At 38.6% G+C, this 23350-nt stretch overlaps 1 protein-coding gene across 2 annotated transcripts in view; it reads left to right on the top strand.

Annotated features, from left to right (window-relative positions):
• Positions 1–23350, top strand: part of LOC116179108 — a 41465-nt gene that overhangs the window by 11301 nt on the left and 6814 nt on the right. For both annotated transcript variants that reach the window (XM_031498821.1, XM_031498820.1), the window contains exon 2: positions 19665–19785. In XM_031498821.1, coding sequence (XP_031354681.1) covers positions 19665–19785 — 121 coding nt within the window. The remainder of the gene's footprint in view (positions 1–19664; positions 19786–23350) is intronic.

Genomic DNA, 23350 nt, shown 5'->3' on the forward strand with positions numbered 1-23350 from the left:
AGAAGTGGGTGTAGAGGAGGCTAAAACAAGCATTTTTTCGGATTAACGGAATGTCTAAAATGTTTCGAATGGAAGCTACGCCCCGAAAAGTTGCGTTGCTTCTTTAATTTTTACTCAGACAGAAGCATGGAAAAGTCTAGGTTTTTGGATTTTTTTCATTGCAAAGATATTTTCAAAATGACTACTCTAAAATGGTGCATCCCTGAATGAGGGTGCGAAAAAACGAAATACAGAGAGGAAATTCTGCAAGCGTTCTGGGTACCGTGGAAAATTCACCAGAACAGTATTATTGTCCTTGGTACAATAGTGCTTTAAACATTATTGTAGTGTATTTTATGTAAAATCTAATTTGTAGTCAAATAAATTACAAATTAAGTTAAAAAAAAATACATAAGATGCCATTATACCAAACTTACTTTAGTCTGGAATTTTTTCTCGCACTCCTGCTCATGGATGCGCGAACTGGGGATAGGAATTTTTTCAAAATCAGAAAGGGCAGACCAAAAAACCTACTATAATCCCGTACCTATATCCTCTTAAATATGTGTCCTGGTTGTTGGAAAAAAAATTGCACAAGAAACGCAAATTTTGGTTCATAGCGATCAAAAATGAGTGACCGTCGAGTCACCTTTGGAATTTTTCTTTACATGGGAAATCGTACTTAACTCGAACTTCCAAAGGCGACTCGAAAGTCACTCATTTTTGATCGCCCGATAGTTTTAGGGGCGACCGAAACCGTCTACCCAATTTTTTTCCACAATTAGTTTGTACACCCTCCATACCGTACGAGTGGCTCAATAAAACCAATAAGTAATAACACAATGATAATGTGACAAGAACATCCTCCGACGTCTGGAACATCCGACATCCACCGGATTTCCTTGGATATCTTGCGTAAATCTACTACTGTGTACCTATACTGAATATCTACTGCGATTTCCCCCTTGAACAAACCATATACCGGTTGGATTTAATTCCAAGGACCAAGACCTCTTTACCATCAAGATTCTTGATCACGTTGAATGGTGGTTGGGATCTCATCCATGATTCATTCTCTTCGTCATCGAACATGCATTTAGTAAGCATGATTTCAATTTGGCCTGCAGGAGCCTGGAATGAAACTTCATTATTTTGGCAGTTTGGTATGGATTCAAGCTTATATTTTGACTGTCGGTCCCTCGGTCGGTCCGTGGCGAAAGCTTGTATTTTCACACATGCTACGAGAGGTGCAACCCCATGTTTTGACAACACAAGCGGAGCACTAGCGGACAGCCAACCAAGCATTCGAATTTCGGCATTTTCGCTTGAATTTTGTCAAAAATGTAGAAAGTCGACGATCGTTCAGTATTCACATTCTTAGTGAACAAGGTGTTGCATTTGGCCTTACAGTTTCCGTTGTTCGATTTACTTACAACTAATACAAATCTATAACATTATTGCGAATAGTTCCTTTAAAAGCAGTTAACCTCACTCCTATATTTAGAAACAACTAAAAACGCAAATATGTTAATTGGTCACATTTTCACATAACTTTAATTGCAAATACATGGGCGTGCGGTTTGAAGGAAATGCACCAAAATGTTCCAGAAAGCTGTGTAATGACAACATCGGTAAATAATAGAAGTCTAATTACCACATTAACATAATGACATCATCAATGGGATAATTCATACCGGTCGTCAGTGTTATATAAGCCCGATGAAGAAAACAACCAATTCTACCGATGATGCCCCACTAAGTAGAACGTGAGTGAAGAATGCCGACAAGATTTGAAGACCCATAGTGAAATAGAAATCGAGGTTCACATGTAGGTAAATGGGATTCGTGATTCGTCCATTGAAAATAGCGGTACCTCGCACTTATACAATTAAAGCATGTACCTTAACAGATAATATTCTTGTGCGGCAAGTAAAATTTCTTAAAATTGCGTTTCTTTGGCAACTCGTGTGTGAAGAAGTCGGCTATATTTAAAATAATAACCGTAATTTGTTACGTCGCAATGGACCAATGGAGTATAACATTTTCCTGCTTTATGTTTTTAATTTTTACCCCGTAACAGATAGAGCAGATCGTATTTATTCGAAAAGGAAACCGTGACTTTAGCTATTAGAAAACTGAATGGACATGTCGCCGATGAAGTCGGTGAAACTATAATCATATGTATATACATGACTAAATACCTCTAAGAATGAATAATTTCAGATGCAAACAAGAAATTAATTACGCTCCCCTTGCACCAACCCCTACCTAGAACAAGTCAGAGCTTCAGCATCTAATTAACATGGCATTTATTTACTCCACTACGTCCTACACGAGTAATGAATGATCTCAAAAATATTACAAATATGACACTGTAATATATAGATCTGCAATGCCAATATTTAAATTCAAATTAATTTTTAGTAAAAAGAGGATCAACACGTAATCAGAGAAAGTATTAATATCAAAACAGGCTTCCGCAGAAAACAACGGATCTATACTTGTTAAGTGAATATCAAGCAAGTGTAATAATTACAATTCGATTGTACCGAAAACCAGTATGTAATAAAACGTATGCCAAGGAGTCGGGAAGAATAAAAATTTCCTTTGAACTTCGGGTCGCGACCTTATGAGACAACAACACAAACAAACATAAAATGGGTAGTGAATAGCGCGGCACATAAAATATTGCGTAAGCAACTCTAACGTGTGACACTAAGGCCACTAAACCGTAATTAATACCCAAATGAGAATCAATAATTCAAAAGTAATCATCTCCAAGGGTTCGTAAAAGTTTGCAATTATAAGAACTCCAGGTATAAACAACTGAGAGTAAATGTTGGTAGAATTTTCCAAGCCGGTAATGTAGAAACCGAGGTAACAACATGCATCGTGTGGCGCGCACCAATGTCAATTCTAATAAGATGGCGGGTCCTTTAAAAATACAACGTAAAAGGTAATTCAAAAGGAAGAATGAGGAGAATGTAAACGAAAATTATGTTGATGAAAGGTAAACTACGAGGAAGGTAAAACCCTAAAAGAAATATATTAATAAAAATGCTGCGTAATCATCTAACATACCTAGGTCGTACTGTTTATATGCAAATACAGATCCGTTAAAGCGTTTCAATGGAGCAGAAATGAAAGAGAGAAAAAGAAACCACTTCAAAGATATGTGGTAACAGCCAAAACAATAAGCCCTTGTACACGTGTGACACGAAGTCAAAAGGAAAATTTGCATGCGAACAACAGGAAGTCAGAAACTGCACTAGGCGAGAAATACCACTCGTGGGCAAGATTAATGGATTAATGTTTAAGAAGGGGTAGCATTAAGTGCAGAAAAGTACACAGCGTGAACTCTAGCGACAAGATAAAGAATAACTTTTTGGAACAGGAACAACTTACATATAAACTAATGTATTACAAAGAAAATACCTGGATGCAGCTGAGTAAAGAGTCAACCCTCGTTCATCGCTCAGCTCAGTTGATATTGAAAACATCCACGCAGTGGAGAATGTGGGAATTGCCGATGCCTTAAGTCACATCTCCTCCACGTGCAGCGCTCCCATTAATGTGATGGGCATAGCTGAATCCCAACGGAACGATATGGGGCTGCAAGAATTACCTACTAAAAAGTAATACAATCTCGAAACTGGAACGGCATTGACGCTGAGCTCTATTGTTATATGCCAAACCCTTCGACCAAGACCATTTGTCGCAAAATTACTTAGAAACAAGTATTTGAATCGATCACCCAGGTATTAACGCTACCTCACGATTGATCTACGATCCGTACGTATTGAGGCTGCGACTGAAGGTGATCCCGAGGTAAGAAAATACACGACAGTGAGAGGCTGGCCTTAGAGGGTAAGATTGACGTGGTCCCCAGATTGTCTCTCGACTTTCCCGAAGTTGGGATGACGGAATACGATGTTTTGGGTTTTAGCAGGGTTCATAGTAATTTTACAGTGGAGGGTTGGAGAAAGATCTTCGCGTACCACCCGTATAATCTTAATGGGAGCTAGTTTTTACTTGAACTTTTTCGTATTTGTATGTTAGCGTGTAATACTGAAATACGGCCCTGGCTTTTTAAATGCGTGTAAAAGTTGGAGGCGCCGAGAAGTCGTGGGAGATTAGGTACAATTACGGGGCGATTTTGCAGGGATCACATCCGTTGTATCGTGATTGCTGCGTACCGTGGACTCCGCAGACAGAAATTAGCGTGAAGCGGCCAGCGCCGTTAAGTCGTTCACCTGTAGTTTAGCGAAGGGTGTGTGAAAACTAAAGAGCGGACTAAATAAATAAACTGCAGTCGCATGACTGACATTTTCGCTTACCGTCGGATTGCGTAATCTTGTGTAAAGGCGAGGGAATTCCAAAATCAGAGCTGTATTCATTTACGAGGTCAGGATTTCCATCGATTTTTCTCGCCAACCCTTTTGGAATCAACAAAAGTAGACCAGTCAATACTTGGACGAACCCGGGTCATCTCCGTTAATTTATGTTGTATTGTATTTTTCTGTTCAGATTAGTATCGTTTTCCTTCAACTGAGTTCTAAAATAGTCTACTTTTAAGATTGTGAATAGAGTGTAAAAATGGGACAGTAATTATTAAGGATCCTCAGATCCTTTATAGTTTTGTATTGTCGTCCGTCCGTGTGCGCTTTTTAAAAGTGGCCGATTGTGTTGAAATTTGGTGTACGGGTACTTTGGACATTAAGGACGGACGCTATTGATTTTCAGGAAAAACTGCGAACTCAATATAATAGAAATCAACATATTTCATTCCCTAGGTCATGTATCGAGTTCGGACTTTCTCTAGATTATTGTCTATGACTCTTAGATGTGTAACAATTCAATATAACTCTTCTCGGTGGTCTGGGTCAAAAGTTTTAGAGCAAAATGTACCCAAAATTATTTTTTACACATGAATTTGGAGTTTTAAAAGTTTTCAAACGCCGAGTCAATCGCATTATCTTGATGCTGAAAGAGTACATCACGTGCACATTTGATAACCGCATCTGCGTGATTCAAAGATGTTAAATTATTTTTCTGAGGTCACATGGATTTTTATTAAAATATGTCAAAATCGTTATTTATGCACCAAGATCGTTGGGAAAAAGACTAGGGGCTTTATCTCCATGCCCAAGATAATAATTTGATGCATTTTTCGCGACCACGTGGATTTTGATCAAAACATGTCAAAATCGTTATTTATGCACCAACATCGTTGGGAAAAAGACCAAGAGCATTATCTCAATGACCAAAACATGAATTTGACCTATTTTTGGCGACCACATGGATTTTGATCAAAACACATCAAAATCGTTATTTATGCATCAAGATCGTTGGGAAAAAGACCAAGAGCATTATCTCAATTACCAAAACATGAATTTGATCTATTTCTGGCGACCACATGGATTTTGATCAAACCATGTCAAAATCGTGATTTATTCACCAAGATCGTTGGGAAAAAGACCAAGAGCATTATCTCAATGACCAAAACATGAATTTGATCTATTTCTGGCGACCACATGGATTTTGATCAAACCATGCCAAAATCGTGATTTATTCACCAAGATCGTTGGGAAAAAGACCAAGAGCATTATCTCAATGACCAAAACATGAATTTGATCTTTTTTTGACGACCACGTGGATTTTGATCAAAACATGTTAAAATCGTTATTTATGCACCAATCTCGTTGGAAAAAAGACCAAGAACATTCTGTTAACGACCAAAACACGAATTTGATCTATTTTTGGCAACCAGATGCATTTTGATCAAAATATCTCAAAATCGTTATTCTTGCACTGATATCGTTGGGAACAAGATTAAGAGCATTATTTCAATGACCAAGACATGAATTTGATGCATTTTTGTTAACTATAAAATGTCGAGTAAAATGTATTATGTAAGATTAAAATAAATTGACGTTAAATGTGATTGTAATACTGAAGATCCTTCGATATTTCGTTGTATCGGTTTATTTTCATTATAGAGGAGCGTTAAACTAGGTAAAGAAGGGGTCACTTAATTAACTATTTTAGTAGGAGTTTAGTAGTGGATTTTGAAATAGACTTCACATTGGTTTCTTTTGCTATTGAGAGATGTAAGTGAAGGCAAACTAATTCATTTTTCAATGTGTGTAATGTTTCCCATATTGAATGATGTAAATTGTGTTGTAATCTGCGGAATCGCGACTCAAGCGGAAGTGCGACAAGTTCAAATTTTGTCATGTAGATCCTCGTGTAGATCAAGGTCCATTTTTCCTTGAAGGTAGGTTACTCGGTATGTTAGTTTGCCTTCACTAAAGATTCCTAACATTGAGCTAGCCGTTGGTAGTAATTTTCGCGGGAAATTCACATCACTTAAAAAATCAAAATTTAAATAGTACGAGCAGGCGCATTTGCAGCCCTTAATATGTAGCCACCCGTTACAACCTTGAATCCTGAAACCTGAACCTTAAGGCGTGAATCTAGAATCTTGCAAACTTGCCTGACGAAGCTTAAACGTGGAGCCGAGACCTTGAATGTTTACTTTTGAATGTTGATTTTACAAACGTGGATCGGGAAGTTTGTGTCTTGAGGCTTAAATTTGGGTTTTGAAGCTTGAATCCTAGACCTTGAGTCTTGAGGATTTTGAAACTAAAATTTTGATCGTCCATTGTGGACTGCCAGATGTTTAATTGTAACACTACTTTCCATCTTAAAATTTTAGATTGCACGTCCCAAGATGAGGTTCACTATTACCTCAATTTATTCGAAGACTCCTGATTTTAAATGGTGCATTTAGAGTTTTGAATCAAGTAGGTAGGACTTTTTATACTGTAATGATCTTAGCCTCCTACTATCTTGGCGGGGTAACGCCAACCTTCAAGTCACACCGGAATATTTGACCATATTCTGTAGTAGCGGGAATGCCAAACTAACATGGCCGCTTATTTGAATATTTTCGCTTAAGTTTCCCGCGAGAATATGTCACTCGGAGACCACTCCGACTTCCGAGTGCACTAAGATCGTGATCGTAATGTAGGACACCTACGTTGTGTAATAACTGGGTTCTCAGCAGGCACTGAGGGCGTTTTATGGGTAAGGAACACCAAAAGCAATAGCTTATAGCTGATCAAGATTATATTGAAGCTAATACCAATACGGCGCCCCTGCAGAGGGTCTTAAGGGGTTCTATAACTACTCTGGCATTTACCTGACGAATTAGGAAAACTGCAGGAAAACCTAATTCGGAGTAGTCCTATAATGAACAAAGCCTACAGCTAACATTTAATGTACAGCACTTTTGAGCCCTCTCGAAACCGAGGTAAGTACTACATACACGCTATGAGTAACCAAAATGGAATCGAGCCATTCCCCAGGTATTGATAACACATACATCAGACAAAACTAAGAGATATTAAATATGCCTCGCCGGACGGTAGGATTACCCAGGCCCAGGTCCAGTGGGGTGCCTGTAGACGTGGGCTAAAGTTCGGAACGAGTGAAAATGTTAGTGTTAGGTTCACAAAGGCCCGTATAAACTTGAATAACTCGATCCCCTCTAAACAAGCACACTTCCCTCTTGATTACTCACAGCCCCAAATAATCGAATATAATGAAATGCAATGAAATAATTGAGAGTGACTAAAAAGCACAATACACAAATATGTACAGAACAGATACCGCCCTACCGACAATGAAATATGATTGCCAATAGCAACAAAGGTTACACAATATACATTAGAGGTACAAGTGATTGAATTCAGTAAGTACATAAGTAAAGCGTTACAATCTGCATTCAAGTTACACACATTAATAGATTAATTGAATAAAGCAAATACCTCATTCTGATATAAAAAGCAAAAGCACACAGCAATGATTAAAGTATAAAAATATTTCAAGATAAGCAGTACTTTACACTTAAACCGGTTACAAGAAAAAGACCCTGAACAGACATGTTAAATCGTATTTATTGACTACCCCAAGCGACGCGGTAACTTGATCTCTTAACACCCCTAAAAACCACCCGAAAATCTCCCATTCCGTACATTTCACGCATTTCTAGGAAAAAACTGGACTGCAGGTGTTTGAAATGGTAAACATATGTGGTCATCCGAGAAATTCCATCCGCCTCATCTCTCTCTTTCCCTTTTCTGTAATCCCACCAGATTTCGGTTGGCAGCTTGTGTAACTAACATGATGTATAGGGTGCTTCGTATCGACAATCATATTCACAGGACGTTGCTAAGGTTGGGGCATCTCGATACATTTTAATACATACGTAGTATCTTGTCCCTTGAAGCTTCAATCTTGCAGTTTGAGTTTTGGAGCTTGATACATGAAGTCTTGTCTTAGTACTCGAACGAAGGAGTTGAAGGTTAAACCTCAACTCGTGTTATGGACCAACCGCAACGTTCTGTGGACATTTATATTCGATCAATGAACTTTTTGGTTCTTTAAGTCCGCATATGTCCACTTATAACACGTAAGTAATTGAGTTGTTACATGGCTGGACGATGCAAGCAAAACGAGCGCGGTCATTTACCACATTTTTGAGAATCTCGACTACGAGAAAGTGTGTCGTAGAAAATGTCATACCGTAATGGAACCAATGCCTATATCTTTCTTATATGGTATTATGGCGGAAGGGTTAACGATAGAAAAATTTACGCAATACCTTATGGCCATTTCGTAATTAGTTTAAAAACCAATTCCCGGTCACAAAGCGAGAGGCCAACTGTTAAAAGGCAGATGTATAGCAAGCGTGGTTGGTAAACAAAACTGAAATTCCCGTATCTTCATTAACTGTTCGGTCAATTTTTAAAATGCCCCACGACGTTAATGACTGATAGATAAGTGGATTTACACATCAAGTCCGAGCACACACCAACCAATTAATTGATATTCTTAATGCTAATATACCTTCAGCTATATAAGTCTGAACAACGGAACTTGCAAGTAACTTTTCCTTGTGTAAGTATGAAGAGGAAGGAAAACGTCGGTATATAGCGGTCAAGTACCTTTTATAAACGTAAACAAGTAGTACAGTTCTATACATGATCATTCAATTCGAAAAAATGTAGCAGCCTAATTACGCTCTTTTCGGCGTGAAATATTCTGGCGTGCTCACTTTCGCTTCTTTAAACGTTTGCGTCTAAAACCTAACGGGTTTGATCCACCACCTGAGTCATACGAATCGCGAAAAAACTCTAACTTCCTGCACCTCAATTCTCGTTCGGTTGCAACATTCCTGCATGAGAAAGTCAAATAAAAGTTCAGAAATTACACAAAAAGACAACCGGTTGTGGAGGCATATTTCACATTCGGTTCTGTCTGTGTTGAAAAAGTCACCCCATGAAGAATAAGTAGGTATCACATTTGGAAAGCTAGATTGAGTAAAGTCGTAGAAAGTCAAGTTAATGAAATAACTGAACCGTAGAATTCCAATCTGAAATTTTAATCATAATAATAAACAACGATGATTTGCCGTTTATATCAATCAAGTTCATATCAATCTCGCCGTGAAAATTTGGTTTGATATGTGAAAAGTGATTGAGATTTCGGATCAATGTAATACGTTTCTAATTAATAAATAACAGACCACTCTTACAAAGACAACAGTCGAAAAAGATTGAAAAGAAATCATATGCGAGACTTATGAGCTGGATGAGAGAACACGCAAGGAATTTGAGGAACATTTTAAAGGAACTTTATGGAAAAGTCAAGGTCAAAGTTCGTAAATGGAAATTGAAAGATAAACTTGAGGGGAACAATGCAGTTTAAGATTGGACTCTTGGGAGGACTTTTCGGACGCTGAAGATGAACTTGATGAAGTCTTGAGAACAATTACTGACCAGTGGCTTAACAGAAATTGAGAAGAACTTAGAGGGAGTAAGAAGCAACTTTTGCGCGTTTGAAACATCCACTATTTTTCGTATTTACCGTAATAGTTTCAAAGTCGCAAAAACACCTTAATCGTTTGTTTTACACGTACTTAATTTCGCTACTTGTTAGTACAACCTGTCTCCGAAAGTAATACACGCTCTCGATTGCTAGGGTGCCACACCAATACATAAAACCGCCCTGCATTAATTTACAGGTGGTTAACTTAACCCTGTCGCACTTCTAACTCTTGTTTTGTATCAACGCGAAAGCTCTGACAAGTAATCTCGAAACCTTCCTTTTTTAGATTGACATCTGTTGACGCAAATATTTTCCACCAATCAATCAACCTCACACATCCAATTAGATTCACTTACGGTTATAAATCAACGTGAAGTAATTTTTTATTTTGCAAATCCCACATGACGTACCATCCCAGATGCAAAACAAACAAAATTTGTTCTGTAACTTGAGACAATCACGCCGTGTCCCACGACTCACCGGCGCATTAAGTTTTCAAAAGCATTTAACGAGACAGGATCGTATTTAACGACCACTCGCCCACGTAACACAAACAGTAGAATAAAAATAGAAATCAAAATCTTGTCATTCCACCTCCCTCCAACTTCCCCGCCCCTACACGGGCAAATTTCAGAACACACCAATTTATAAATTTAAAAAAAAAATCGAATAAAAAATGCGTTAACGGGCTCCCGTTTCAAGAGGCACTCCAAACTTTCAACATTCCGATTGGGCGCGAAAAAATTCAAATTGAATTGAATGGATAAACTAATTGATGGTAGATGAGAGAGGAGCCATTACGGCGCATCGGATGGAGCACATCGCAATCTATACATTGTAAAAATTAATTATGTAAAAAAAGGCCCAAAACCTCGTCCGCAATGCTACGCCTTCAAAGTCCAAAAATTTACGTCTATGTGTAGTTTTATGTGTTAATTCTTCTCTCAGGAACCATAACTATACTGATGAAACTTGACGCTTTGTCCACGTTATTGGTTATGCTCTTTGTGATTTTGTAACAAATTTGGTATCTGGAGCTTTTCAACATGAAAATAATGAAAAACCTTAAACGCAAATGTTAGGACTGGCTGTAGGGAATATTCCAGAAATCCCGATAGACACCAAGGCGCAATGAAACATTAATCATCGGCGATAAAGAACGAAGGCGGCTGTGACACAATCTTTCCGAGAAACGTGATGTGTTTTGTTCTAGAATGTTTGAGAACGCTCGAGTTTGCTATATAAGAAAAATTGCGTTTCAGGACAGATCTAATTTCAACGCAGAAGTAATAAACAGTTCGCGCTGTTATAAATTGTGTATATGTGAGTGATAAATAATATTTTAACTGTTATAAATCAATTCATTTCAAGAGTGTTATAAATGTATTTGTTAATTAATTGTAAATAAATAAATGACGTAATTAAATTTATGTTAAACGGGCGGAGCCGCGTCTTGAATCGGTTTTCATACACTTTTTTCAGATCGAATTTTACTGATTAAAGAAACGTGAACAAATTTACAAATTAAACATTTCTTTCGGTGGGGACGGTCCCTAAAATGCTAGCTTCATTTCCACGTTGTATTCCAATTGAAATTTGTTTGATATATTGTTATGTAAATTGCGTCATGTGGAAGTTCTTTTTGTTTTTGTGTATAATGTGAATTTCAATTTTTTTTATGTTAAATGTGGTTACTAATGTGCACTTTCGATCACGGTATTTGAACTTGGAGTCAATGTTGATTTGTATTAGATGTTAAGTTTGTTTAAATAATCGCCTTGTATTCTGATGTTTGTTTGTTCACTAGATAACGATAAAAAAAGACTAGGGACATCTGGAAATAATTGCGCTGTTTTCTAAAAGTTTATCTCATTTAAATCCGGCCTTGCGATAAGGAGTTCGTTATCGCTCCGCGAAAGCTGATTAATTTGGAGATCCGCAGGTGTTCGTCCAAGTAAACACGGGTGTTAGTTTTGGAAGACGCATATTGAAGTTAGGCATGAAGGGGAGTTGGCCGTCTTTTCTAGTGGATTTGATTGGTAAATATTAAAGAAGTACCATCGGAAAGTGGAAAGAAGGAAGCTACGCCTAGCAGACGTTAAACGGGGCGATTTGGTTTGCTTTTTTGTGAAAGACAGTCGGTCTTAGTAGGTGTAAAGTTCTTGTAGAAGAAAGTCTAGATAGTGTTCTAGCAGATTTTAATTCGTAGTTATAAGGGTGAATTGTCCAGTTCGTGCGAAGCCCAAGTGTTGTATGTTCACGTGTACGGAGAGTTAGTTTGAATGTTATGTCTATCGAGCAATTATTGCCTTTCTATAAACTTTTCAAGTACTCGCGGATATCCACAATCAAAAAGCCACTTTTACATTTGGAATTACATCAAAGCCAGTTCCATTTAAATCAAGAATCAAGTCAAACTAAAGAAGTGAAGTTTCTGAAGCATTGTCAGTTTAAATTTAATTTGGTTCAATCGATCGCATGTGTGTGATACTTTGTTCATAAGTCTTGATTGCCTTTTTTTCTGTAGCTTTATTGATTTTTTTGTCGAATTAATTTGTATCGTGGGTAAATGATCAGCTGTGCGTTTAATAAAGCCTAAAGTTTGGGGGGGGGAACGGGTTTTATTCTTCATGGTACTCTAATGAAAGATATCAAAGAAAGGAATTTTTCCAAAATTTTCACTTCTTAACGGCAGCTACCCCGACGGAAGTCGGAGGAGTTTTTCAACCTCACGAAAAGTTACCCTAATTATTGGAACGCCCCTAACCTGGTGGCTCGACGCCCCAGTCCAGACACGTGGAAGCGGCGAATTTTTAACCGCGCCCGCGCAGCTCGGTGACGTCTGACGATGCTCCCCAGTCGCTCTAAGACATTTTTGATCCGAGTTTTGATCTATAGATTCTTCAAAATCGCTGGATTTTTATCAAAATTCAAACACTAGGAATCTGAATCAAACAAAATCCCGATGATGTTGTTCCGTGTGTACTCTCATTTTCGGCTAAACAGCTGAACCGATTGGAACCAAATTTGGTACACATATTCTTAGACATAAAAGGGCAGAATCGCTCACGCGCAGGTGTGCGGGTTCTATCTGTGTTAGCCACAGCAAATTTTTTGTAAAGCTTTCAATAGCATCGGCATTTCTTCCAATACATCCAACATCAAAGCGTGCGATTAACTTACGTATGGGCGTATGGGATAAATGTTTTGTTTGCAGGCGGGGAAGTTTATGTGGCTGGTCGGTAATTTTTACCGTTCCGGACGCAAAGAAGTACTACACCACTTTATCCTGTGAATATCTACTGCTGTATATTATGGCTCTAATGAATTGGAAAAGGGATTTTTAATTTTTCTGTCGAATTTTGTACTTACCAACCAGATGGATGCGGATACGAGCCCATAATATTTGGGCATGTAAATTTTATGTAAAAATGACAATAATTACCGAATGCATAATTTTAATTTCTTACATATTTATACCGTTTATGTATGTCATCGATTATCGTTGATTTAATTCACCGCCGCTTTACCTAGTTTTTTTGTTTTTCTCTTGACCCGCAGCGTCCGGAATCTATACTGATTAAAAATGGAAATCTCTTCCAACCTTGCCATGGCTTTGTTTTACCCCAGTCACACCAGTGTAGTGACCTTCCTCTGATTTTAAACGAATCGTATAGTTTATCGAAATAAAAGGTCAACGGCTAATTTACATCTTCAGCATTAACTACCTTCACTCCGCGGCGCGAAATTAATACATACAAATGACCGCCGGCTTGTGAGATGTACCTACTACAAAAACTTTCTAAGGTGAAATTAAGAGCGGAACCTTCATTAGGCGGCCGTTTTAGCGCAGTTGTAGAAATATCGAAAGTGCATTTTTACATTGTGTCTCGTTTGAAAATAACAGCAATTTCCCGTTCTCATGCTCCATTTGTTTTACTGGGACTTTATCGTTTGTCCATCACATTTATGCTAATTTAGTTTTTGAAAGCTAGAGTACCAGTTTGTGCGCACCTTTAAAAGGGCCCCCAAGACACTCCGTATATTTACCCATGCAAACTGGAACACGCTGTAGCTCACGCATAGGCAGCATTCCTGTTGCTCGCATTAGAATAAACACTATCAAAGGTCATGCATTCCAGCGTTACGTACACGGTCGCACTGGCCTTTAGAATGATTTCCTAGGTAGAAAAACGTATCTACGAGTGCGATCCCAAAAATGTCTGAAAGTACGCTTTTTCAGAAATTGGTGCACCTAATAGAACACATTCGCTTTGATCATTTCGTTTCGTGGTGAATTTGCATATTTTGTAACGCGCGTCCTTCATGGTTTAATTGTTAGGTAACATGGAAGATTAGGAACCATTTATTATACCTACATTGTACTTTTTACCGTCACGCATATTATCGGAATTTGCAATTACAATGGATGTATTGTTGGTGCATCGTGTGATTTTTTCGCCAATACGTAAAAACGAAACGGACAGTAATCTCTGATCGTTGTTGTTTCAAAGGCTCTTTAAGTTATTGTTTGTTACGTAAAGACCCTCCCACGTGAATATTTACGTCGCTCTGAACTCTAAAAAGAACGCTTTTTTCGCAACTGCCTCGTACCGAGAGGGTACAGCACTACAGCACGTAATTGCCAAAATTAAACTGAACTCACCGGGTAAGAACCATATTTGGACCCAGGATTACCTACTCATACCCAATTACCGTACAACAACCAGTTTCTAAATGCGAAGGATGCAATGTGTCCGTTTTTTTTTAAGTTTTAGGTGTTAAGTATTGGGAAGTATACAGGGTGTTTCCATTAGAGGGCTATTTACTCCAAAATTTTATTGTTTTCAAATATTTAAAGGCAATGGATTCTTAACGAATATGCCGATGTATATTTTGTGAGTCGTTCGACGGGCGATAGCACAATCTTAATGTCTTTAATACGTGACCAAAACAGCTGAAGCAGAATATCTCATCGTGATGTCATGGCACAGCGTGAAAAGCGCGAACCCAGCAATCTTGAAATCTGGTGGGTTTTGTTCGATGGCTTTCATATGCTTGTGACTGGGTAAAGTAGGTGCGCTCTATTGATTACGATTAAAGATGGCCGCGTTGACATGTTAGCGCTATTTTGTAGCCGGTTTTTGTGAAATTGAAAAGTAGGGGTCAGTTTTTCGAGCACTCAGCGGGAAGCCGTCGGCGAGAAAACCATGTTCATTCATTCCGCTTTTGTCAGTCAGTCCAAAATCGGAGGGCTGCAAGTAATTGAATTCGAAAAAACCGCGCAAATTATCAATACGGAAGTATCGCGGATTAAATCAAAATCGAGTAGGTACGTTCGTAATATCATAACTAAGAGAAAACCGTATCAGTGATGACGTGCACAAAAGGTCATTTTCGAAAGGACTAAGTAGCGCGGTTAGTGAGGTTTTGTGGAAGATAACGTTCCGTGAACCCATTCAAAAAGGATTATCGTGGAAATTCAGTAAAAGACTAAGCATGCGAATGATTTAGTATCTATATAACTATCCAAAAATTATAAAAGTACGAGCGGACTTTTTGCCGAATAAATCAGAAGTTTAGGGTACCTAATAACTTCAGTTATTCAAAATTCCACTTCGAAAGCGAAAGTTTCAAGAAACAACCTAAATCAGTTTCGGATGGGCCTTGCAATGAGTGCATATATAAATTATACTGCGTTAGCGGAAAACAGATGATAAAAAATAGACCGTTCGTTGCCCACTCATTGGCGGTAGAAGAGGCAATCGTACAAAAAAATCAAAAAAACTTCAGCAGTATCCCTTCCGGACAACCAGGTTTCGTCCTATATTGTCCAGATTTAAGGTACCATTTCTTTTGAGAAATGGAGTACTGACTTGTACCATAAGGAAAGCGATTCCAGAAGCCGATATAATTAAGGCAACATAAATCTTTTTGATTTGTATTCAAAATAACTATCGGTTCTCTCTAAGAAGTTGCATTAGGTTTTATGTATGAGCAATCAGGAAAATAGTTAAAGGGTTCTTGCAAATTGGCTCCTTGGAGTACAAACAAAATAAAATAATTGCGTTTGAACTTTTTGATTTTTTCGTTTGAAATTGTATTGTCACTAAGCATATTTCTATAAATGAGTTAAATTTTGTTAGCTATAAGGCGATATTTTGTTTTATAAAATTGCCCTATTTATTATTGTTATTAAGGTTTAATAAGGGTTAGTTAGAAAATAAACGTGGTCACGGCATACGAAAAAACTTGCATATGAAAAATGTAAGAGAAAGTGGGATTTGGATCGATTTTTTAATTTTGCCCCACGTTGGGCACCAAATAAATTATGCCGTGTGCATAGCGGCAGTCATGCAACTGATTACGTTATGCAGTTTATTTTAGTCCACTCTTTTATTTTTCAGGGTCGCAGAGTTCAAATCCGCGGCTTTTATAACTTTTGGTATCCATATTTCACAAAAAAGAGCTTTGATTCCCGCAAATTCTTTCACAACTTAAAACCAACCCCGGAATTTTTTTAGGATGATTGACTTAACTTCTCGCGGTATCACGCAACCGCCCTAACGACTTTTGGCGCGCAATCTTCTTCACCAAATATATAACCGCCCCGCACAAGCTTACATGTGATTGACTTAAACTTTTCTAACTGCACGGTGCTATCGTGGCTTGACGCATATTGCCTTACGGTTCTTATGAATTACTAATCCCGCTGCCTTTAATTGTCGATTCTCGTTTTTTTCCACCAATAAGCTAGCTTTTTCCCAACCAATGAAACCCATAGGGACATTACTGATCAAAGTCACGTTGACTGACTTTCCATAGACTCAAGAAAACAAATCGCGCAGCATACTAGACTCGATAACGGCGTATTTAGCAGGTTTGTTACGTAGTTCTAGTTAATTTCCTCTCAAGTCACGACTTGCTGGCACCGCCAACTTTCATACGCATTTAACTCGGCAGGACTGTACTCGGGAACCACCCGCCCAAATTAAAAATCGAAAAAATTGAGTAAAATTCAAATCAATAGGTATTCGTTAATAGGCTCCCGTTACAAACTCTCTCACTGTTGAATTTTCACTTCGTTTTATTTGGGGTTGATGTTCCAGCCATGTTCATCCCCCTACCGTAAATGACGTAACGAAAGTCTTACGCTTACAAGTTTGCAAAATCGGAAATGTTTCAATACGTACGCCCGATAGCAAATTAAAAGGTTAACTCACGTAACGTTATTCGCCCCTTAAAGGAGGGGCTCTTGGCACACCCTAAAATCTACTGTTATTGCCGGATGTCGTCACGTAGAGGAGGATTTGTAACGAGAGTTCACTAACACATTTAAATTTGTTCGATTTTTTATTTGGGCGAATAGCGCCTGAGTGCGAGCCTGTCTAGTTGACTGCGTGTTAATGTTTACGGCGAAATATTCTGCGTCATGAGACAAAAGCAACGGAATGTAAGTGGCCGTTCGGCTGAATCAGATCAGTTTCCTTATCAGGATATTCCGCAGCATGGGTACTGTTGAGTCCGAGATTTCTGGCAGACCCGCGAGATTTCTGTCAAATTGATTTTCTGGAGATGGGGTTGGTAGGACCGGTAGAACCGATTATCAGCCATTTTTGGGGCACATTCTTTAAATTGAAGGTAGTTGGGAGGTAACCGTATGGCCATTACGCGGTAGTGTCGTATTGCGCGGTCGGAAATGTTGGTTAAGCCGGGGGCATTACGCGTTAAGCCACGAAGGCGCTAGTTCGATGCGCGACCAGAAAGAAAATTTTAGGCGTGAAAGCCGTCGGGTAGTTAGGCGGAAGCCACGATCAATCGCGCTCAAGTTTTTTTAAGTGACTTACCCGAATTTAGTGATTTGCTGTTGAGTTGGTGAATAAATTCAAACTAAATCGTGGAATGTTACATAAGAGATTGCGATTGGAATAGTTTTATTATTGGTACCCTGGTGTAAAAATTTTTGATTTTGTAAGAAGAGTGGTTTTCGATGCAATTAATAAACTACATCGCAAAATTAAAATTAACACAATCGCACAAACGAAAATAAAATAAAGGAAAACCGTGCTGCAAACGCTCGCGTAAGTTCGTGACAATTTACGAAGCTGAATGGACCAGGTAATAACTACGTACCTAATTAAATCGCCGCCGCCTTTGAACGCACCAAGTGCAAATATTACGACAACCTTGAAGTTTGGAATCCAATTTAAAATGGAATAGTTTTTTTCAGCCCTCCCGTCACGAGACCGAAATTCTATAAAGACAGGCATTTCAGGGCGTTCGGTAGTAGTCGGTATTCTACGCATCGTAAAAAGGGAGAAATCGTTCTCTTTGTTAGGGTACACAGATTGAATGCAGTCCTTAAGAGAGGGTTGGGGTTTTTGAGAATTTCTTTGCCAATCAGATATTACCCCGACCAAATTTCCCTCGTGTGTTTTTGCTTCGGTGAAGCAATATCAGTACCAAATGTAGCATTAGGGGTGTAAGTCCTAGGCCTTACACTCCTAATGCTACATTTGGTCCTTCTAGCCTCAAGCCTTTAAACGAATTGGTGCCCCGTTACCACAAGTGTTCCGGTCCCGGTGGAAGCTACATTTGGTCCTTCGAGCCAGATGCTACAATTTTGGAAATTCGTATTTATTTGCAAGCATCGAAGAAACGACATTAACGAAAGATCATAGTAAGGTCCATTTTCTTGTGGTGGTAATAATCGTGAGCTAACCTATTGAAAAAAATTGTCTTTGTGAAAATTGTAACTGTCACTACAAGTTGCACCCCCTCGTGTTAGATAATCACACCTGGTCCTACTCTCTAGTCTATTTACTCAATCCAAATAAAAGACTCCTCACATTGCCTGACCTATAGTGGCGTCTACGTTTAAACTGGAAAGTTGGATCGCATGTCCCAACTTGACGAGCAAATGTCGACTTTTAGCCTTGTGTCACTACATTCTACTGTTTGGTGCGAGAAAGTGGACATTTTTTGCCTTTTGAGGGCCAGAAAAATACTACAGTAATGGTTTTGTGATAGCGGAATGGAATACGACCACGATCTACTATACAATTTTTCAATCTTGAGCAAGAAAGGAAACGATCTGTAGGATGTATCAACCCACGTGGGCATGAATTGGTCATTTACAGGTCATTGGTGTTTACCTGGAGGAAACAGAGTAAACAAAGGCGTTTTTTGAAATCGATACGAACGCTTGAATTCGGGAATTAAGGATTCAGAGCCAGCGTTAGGGCGCGACATGACTTGAAAGCAAGAGAATTTTGCTTTTCTAATTGCATTTACATTACGTGCTCTTTACTGAATTGGTACAATTAATTGTTCGTGTACATTTCACTTTTTAATTAGCACCTACTTAGAGTACGAAGATGAGAAAGAAACAGTTTATCATTGAGTGAAACTATTTGTAATTCCCATGCTGTTATTTAAACGGTAGGTAGTAAGTATAGAAATTAAGAAACAATTACAAAAATCTCAGTTTTCCCAATGAGTATTCAATTTTTGTACTGTCGTAGATATTAGATATCCATTGTAGGCCACCGCGGTAGTTTCTAATTATGAACGCTATCCATCAACGTCCTTTCTTTCTATCAAATACGAAACCTTTTTCTATTTTTTGTTATTTAATTGGTTTCGCCTAATTAATTGTGTTATAAGCTGGTGCCGTATAAAAAGAAGTTTTTATTTGAAGTTTAACCAGCGCTTTTAATTACGTAATTATTATAATCCGATGCAAGGAATGGAAACGGTTGTTGTATTGTTGTTCTTCTTGTTTGTTGCAGAGCCTATTCAATAATCAGCGGGATTCGGCATTAGTGGACAGTTTAAATTCAAAGTATTACTACTACACGAGAACAAAAGGACTTTTTAGGATATGTTATCCGAAGGAACGTCCCCCAACAGGTGCGTATCGTTTGATATTTACTTATGATATTTTTACGCGGAACGTGGCAAATTCATACCCTTGGACTTTATCCATATCTTTGAGATAAATCTACACGACACTTCGTCACGTACACATGTAGGGTTTTAATTCACACGCCAGTGCAAAAGGTCGTGGTTCTCAGCCTTCGGGAACCTGGTCAAGGAACATAGAGCGATAATGTACATCAAAATCACGCTCCAGGATTAGCTTACGTCTGCCCCCATGGATCTGTTGGAAAGGTAAACAAATGGACATTTTTATTTAGTTTTGTAACTCTCTACCTCGAAGCACGGTGGCTCGGCACGATATTGTAAATCTGAATTCAAAAGAGGTTTTTCGGAAAAAAAATACTTAGAGGTGGGTTTCAGATTTTGACACTTAAGTGACTCGCGCGTCGATTTTTAATCTGTGAAGGTTTTAAGAATTCTCAGGAGAGACCTTGAAGGTTGTAGAGATGAACTGAAGGATTATGAAGATCTTCGGATTCTCAGATTTTCATGTAGGTAACTATGAAAGCATTAACTGCTTTGCAAGGTCTAATATGCATCGCATTGAAGACTGTGTGCTTTGGAAGCTCTGGAGGGACGAAGGTGGGAATACCATGAGGACTCTGAAACCGGAGTGGACAAGCGAGGGAGTGCGGAAGCCGTTAATAATTAAATGCAATACAAATCTGCAAATCAGTTCCCTGCAATGAATTTCCGCAGGTCGGTTCCTTTAAGGATATTACGATTACGTTAAATAAACATCCGCTGCAAATTCTTAAAGATAACCGACCAATGCTTTATACAGTTCAAAAAAGTAGCCTGCAGAGATCGGTGGAATCTGTGTTTTTCTTTGGCTTACAAATGGTAGGGCCTCCCTGGCAAAGGCTCCCTCCAAGAAAAATTAAAAAATGGATCGCTTTGAACTTGCGAAACCCACTCGGGTACAAAATTGCCTCACGTAGTATGGAAATTTCTGGACAATGAGGCTTGTATTTACTTTGACCGCCTTCATAACTTGCGTCAAGGTTTTTTCATATGAAAAATGGCACTTTAAATGTGATTTAATCGTCCGCTTGTTTAAGTACGGCCGACGTTTGTTTGTAGTACAACTTCTTCGAAATGAGGTCACCTACCGTACTCGTAATGCGCCGCTTAAGACTCACTTTACACTCTTAGTTTAAAAAATAGATTTTTCCTGGTAACAAATGTGTTAAATCTCTTACGATGATAACAGTTACATATGCGTACGCGTTACATTAAAGGGGATTGTCTCGGAATTGAAATGACAGCGTTACGTATTCTACTTCCTACTATTCGGACAAACAAGTGGTAATCGCTGGGGGAAACGTCCGGATTGTAAGGAGGGTGGTCGATGATATCCCAGCCGAATAGTTTGATGTGACACATGTGGACGCGCATTGTGATGATGCAAACACATTCCTTCTTTTGTTTCCGATGACTCGCCGAAGTTTCTTGAGAGTCTTCTTTCGGGATGAAATCCACAAATGCTGTGGCATTTTCCATGCGCTTTCTCTTGTGTTCACAGGTGAGCTGCTTAGGGCTTGTATTAACCGAGGACCTCCGACACAATATTACTACACGGAGAAGTAGCCACACTCTTCATTAGATCTTCCTTTACCGCATGAAGTTTATTCTCCTGTTAATGTGCAGCATTGCCGCCTTTGATCCCGGAAAACTCGCCCGCCCCGACCGCTGCATATCGTGGACGTTTTCCCGGCCCTCAGAAAACTCCCGGCTCCACTTCCGCACGTTTTTTTATGTCTACACTTCTCCCCATGCACTTCCACTAACTGGCGGCGAATGTCTATCGCAGAAACCTTTTTGCATTTCAACATCCATTGACTGAGTTCTATCCTAAATGACTGCTACGCAGCGACTGAGGTCTCGCGGATGGTTCTACACCTCGGTGGGGGAACCAAGGAATGCAGCGGTCTTGTCAAATTTCGCCTAGCAACTCGCCTTCGGAAATGCCATCCTTGGACGGCGCACCCTGTAAGCCAATAGAAAGCCTGCCTTTTTAATTATCGCGGCTGCTTTAGACGGGACCAACTCAAAAGCCGAGTTTCGCGATGAGTCTACATGTTATAAATAAGCTGGTTTTATTAACTCGCGCTCACGTCTCATATGAAGCGGTACATACAGGGTGAAATTTTGAAAACTTACCATTCGCAAAATGAAGCTATCAAAAAGGGTACATAACGGGCAGGGATGACAGGAGAAATCTGGTAGAAAACTTATCAATGTTTGAAAGTTCCAGGGAATTTCTTTTATAATTTCAATAGTTTCAAGACCAGTTGAGCTATTCTCAAACGGTTATCAAAAGAAAGACAGTTGTCAATAGATTCAATAGAGTTTCAAAATAATTTTAATTCAAGAAATTTTCAAGATCTAGCGGGAATATCAAGAGAGGTTATCAATTAAAAGTGTTTAGATTCCGTTTCATGATAGTTTCAAATGAATTTGTACATCCTCAGGTTTTACGCAAGGACAGGGTAATTTAATGAATGATCTCAAAAATATTACAAATTCAATAGAGTTAACGCAGATAACGCTAAGTGAATAGCCAGCAAATGTAATACTTACAATTATATTGTATCGAAAAAATCAATATGAAATGAAGCGTTAATCAAGGAGTCGAAAAAAAAAATTACTTTTGAACTTCGGGTCGCAACCTTCTCAGCTCAAAAGGGCGCATTCTGCAAATCTGTAACAGATAATATCACAACAAACAAATAAAAGGGGTAGTGAATCGCGCTGTACATAAAATATTGCGAAATAGCAATTTCTAACGTCTGACACGGAGGCAAATCTGATACTAAAAGTAGTTAATACTCAAAAAGAATCAATAATTCGATTCATTTCACACTAGCAAAAGCAAAATTTGGTTCAACCACGGGTTCCTTGTACAATTCAAGTATGAAAGCATAAACTTGACGTTAAATTCAGGAAAAACACTTTACGATGCACAAATAACTAAACTTAAGAGAAAAGGTTGAGTGAAGGTTAAAGTTGAGCGAAGGTTAAAACACTCCAAAGATACATATGGAAAAAAACGAGAAAAAGAATGTTACAAAATATTGAAAATCCTCCAGCTGGGTTCAGCATCAGAAGGTAGAATAAATGAAACATCATTCAACACACAAAAATGTTACGAGGGAGCATTCTTATATGTATCTACTGAGTCAAGAAAACAATGAGGAAACACACCCGCACGTTAGTAAGGGAGGTATTCGAGGAGGTATTGCATTGGGGCAAAAATGACCTCCTACTTTTTTACGGAAATACACGTTTTGAAGCACCAGGAATCAGTATCAATCAAAATCTAGATGTCCGTCTGTCTGCTTGTACTCTCATTTACGGTTAAACGGCTGAACCGATTGGAACCAAATTTGGTACATATCAGACATAAAAGGAAGAGCTGCAATGAACAGAATACAAAATTTGACTTTACGATCTTGAAACCAAAATAAACGGACCTTCCTTGAACTGAATCTGATTGTTTAGATTTAGAACTTTTAACTGAAAATTAGCATTT

Source organism: Photinus pyralis, unplaced genomic scaffold (assembly GCF_008802855.1).
Source record: "Photinus pyralis isolate 1611_PpyrPB1 unplaced genomic scaffold, Ppyr1.3 Ppyr1.4_LG8, whole genome shotgun sequence".
NCBI lineage: Eukaryota > Metazoa > Arthropoda > Insecta > Coleoptera > Lampyridae > Photinus > Photinus pyralis.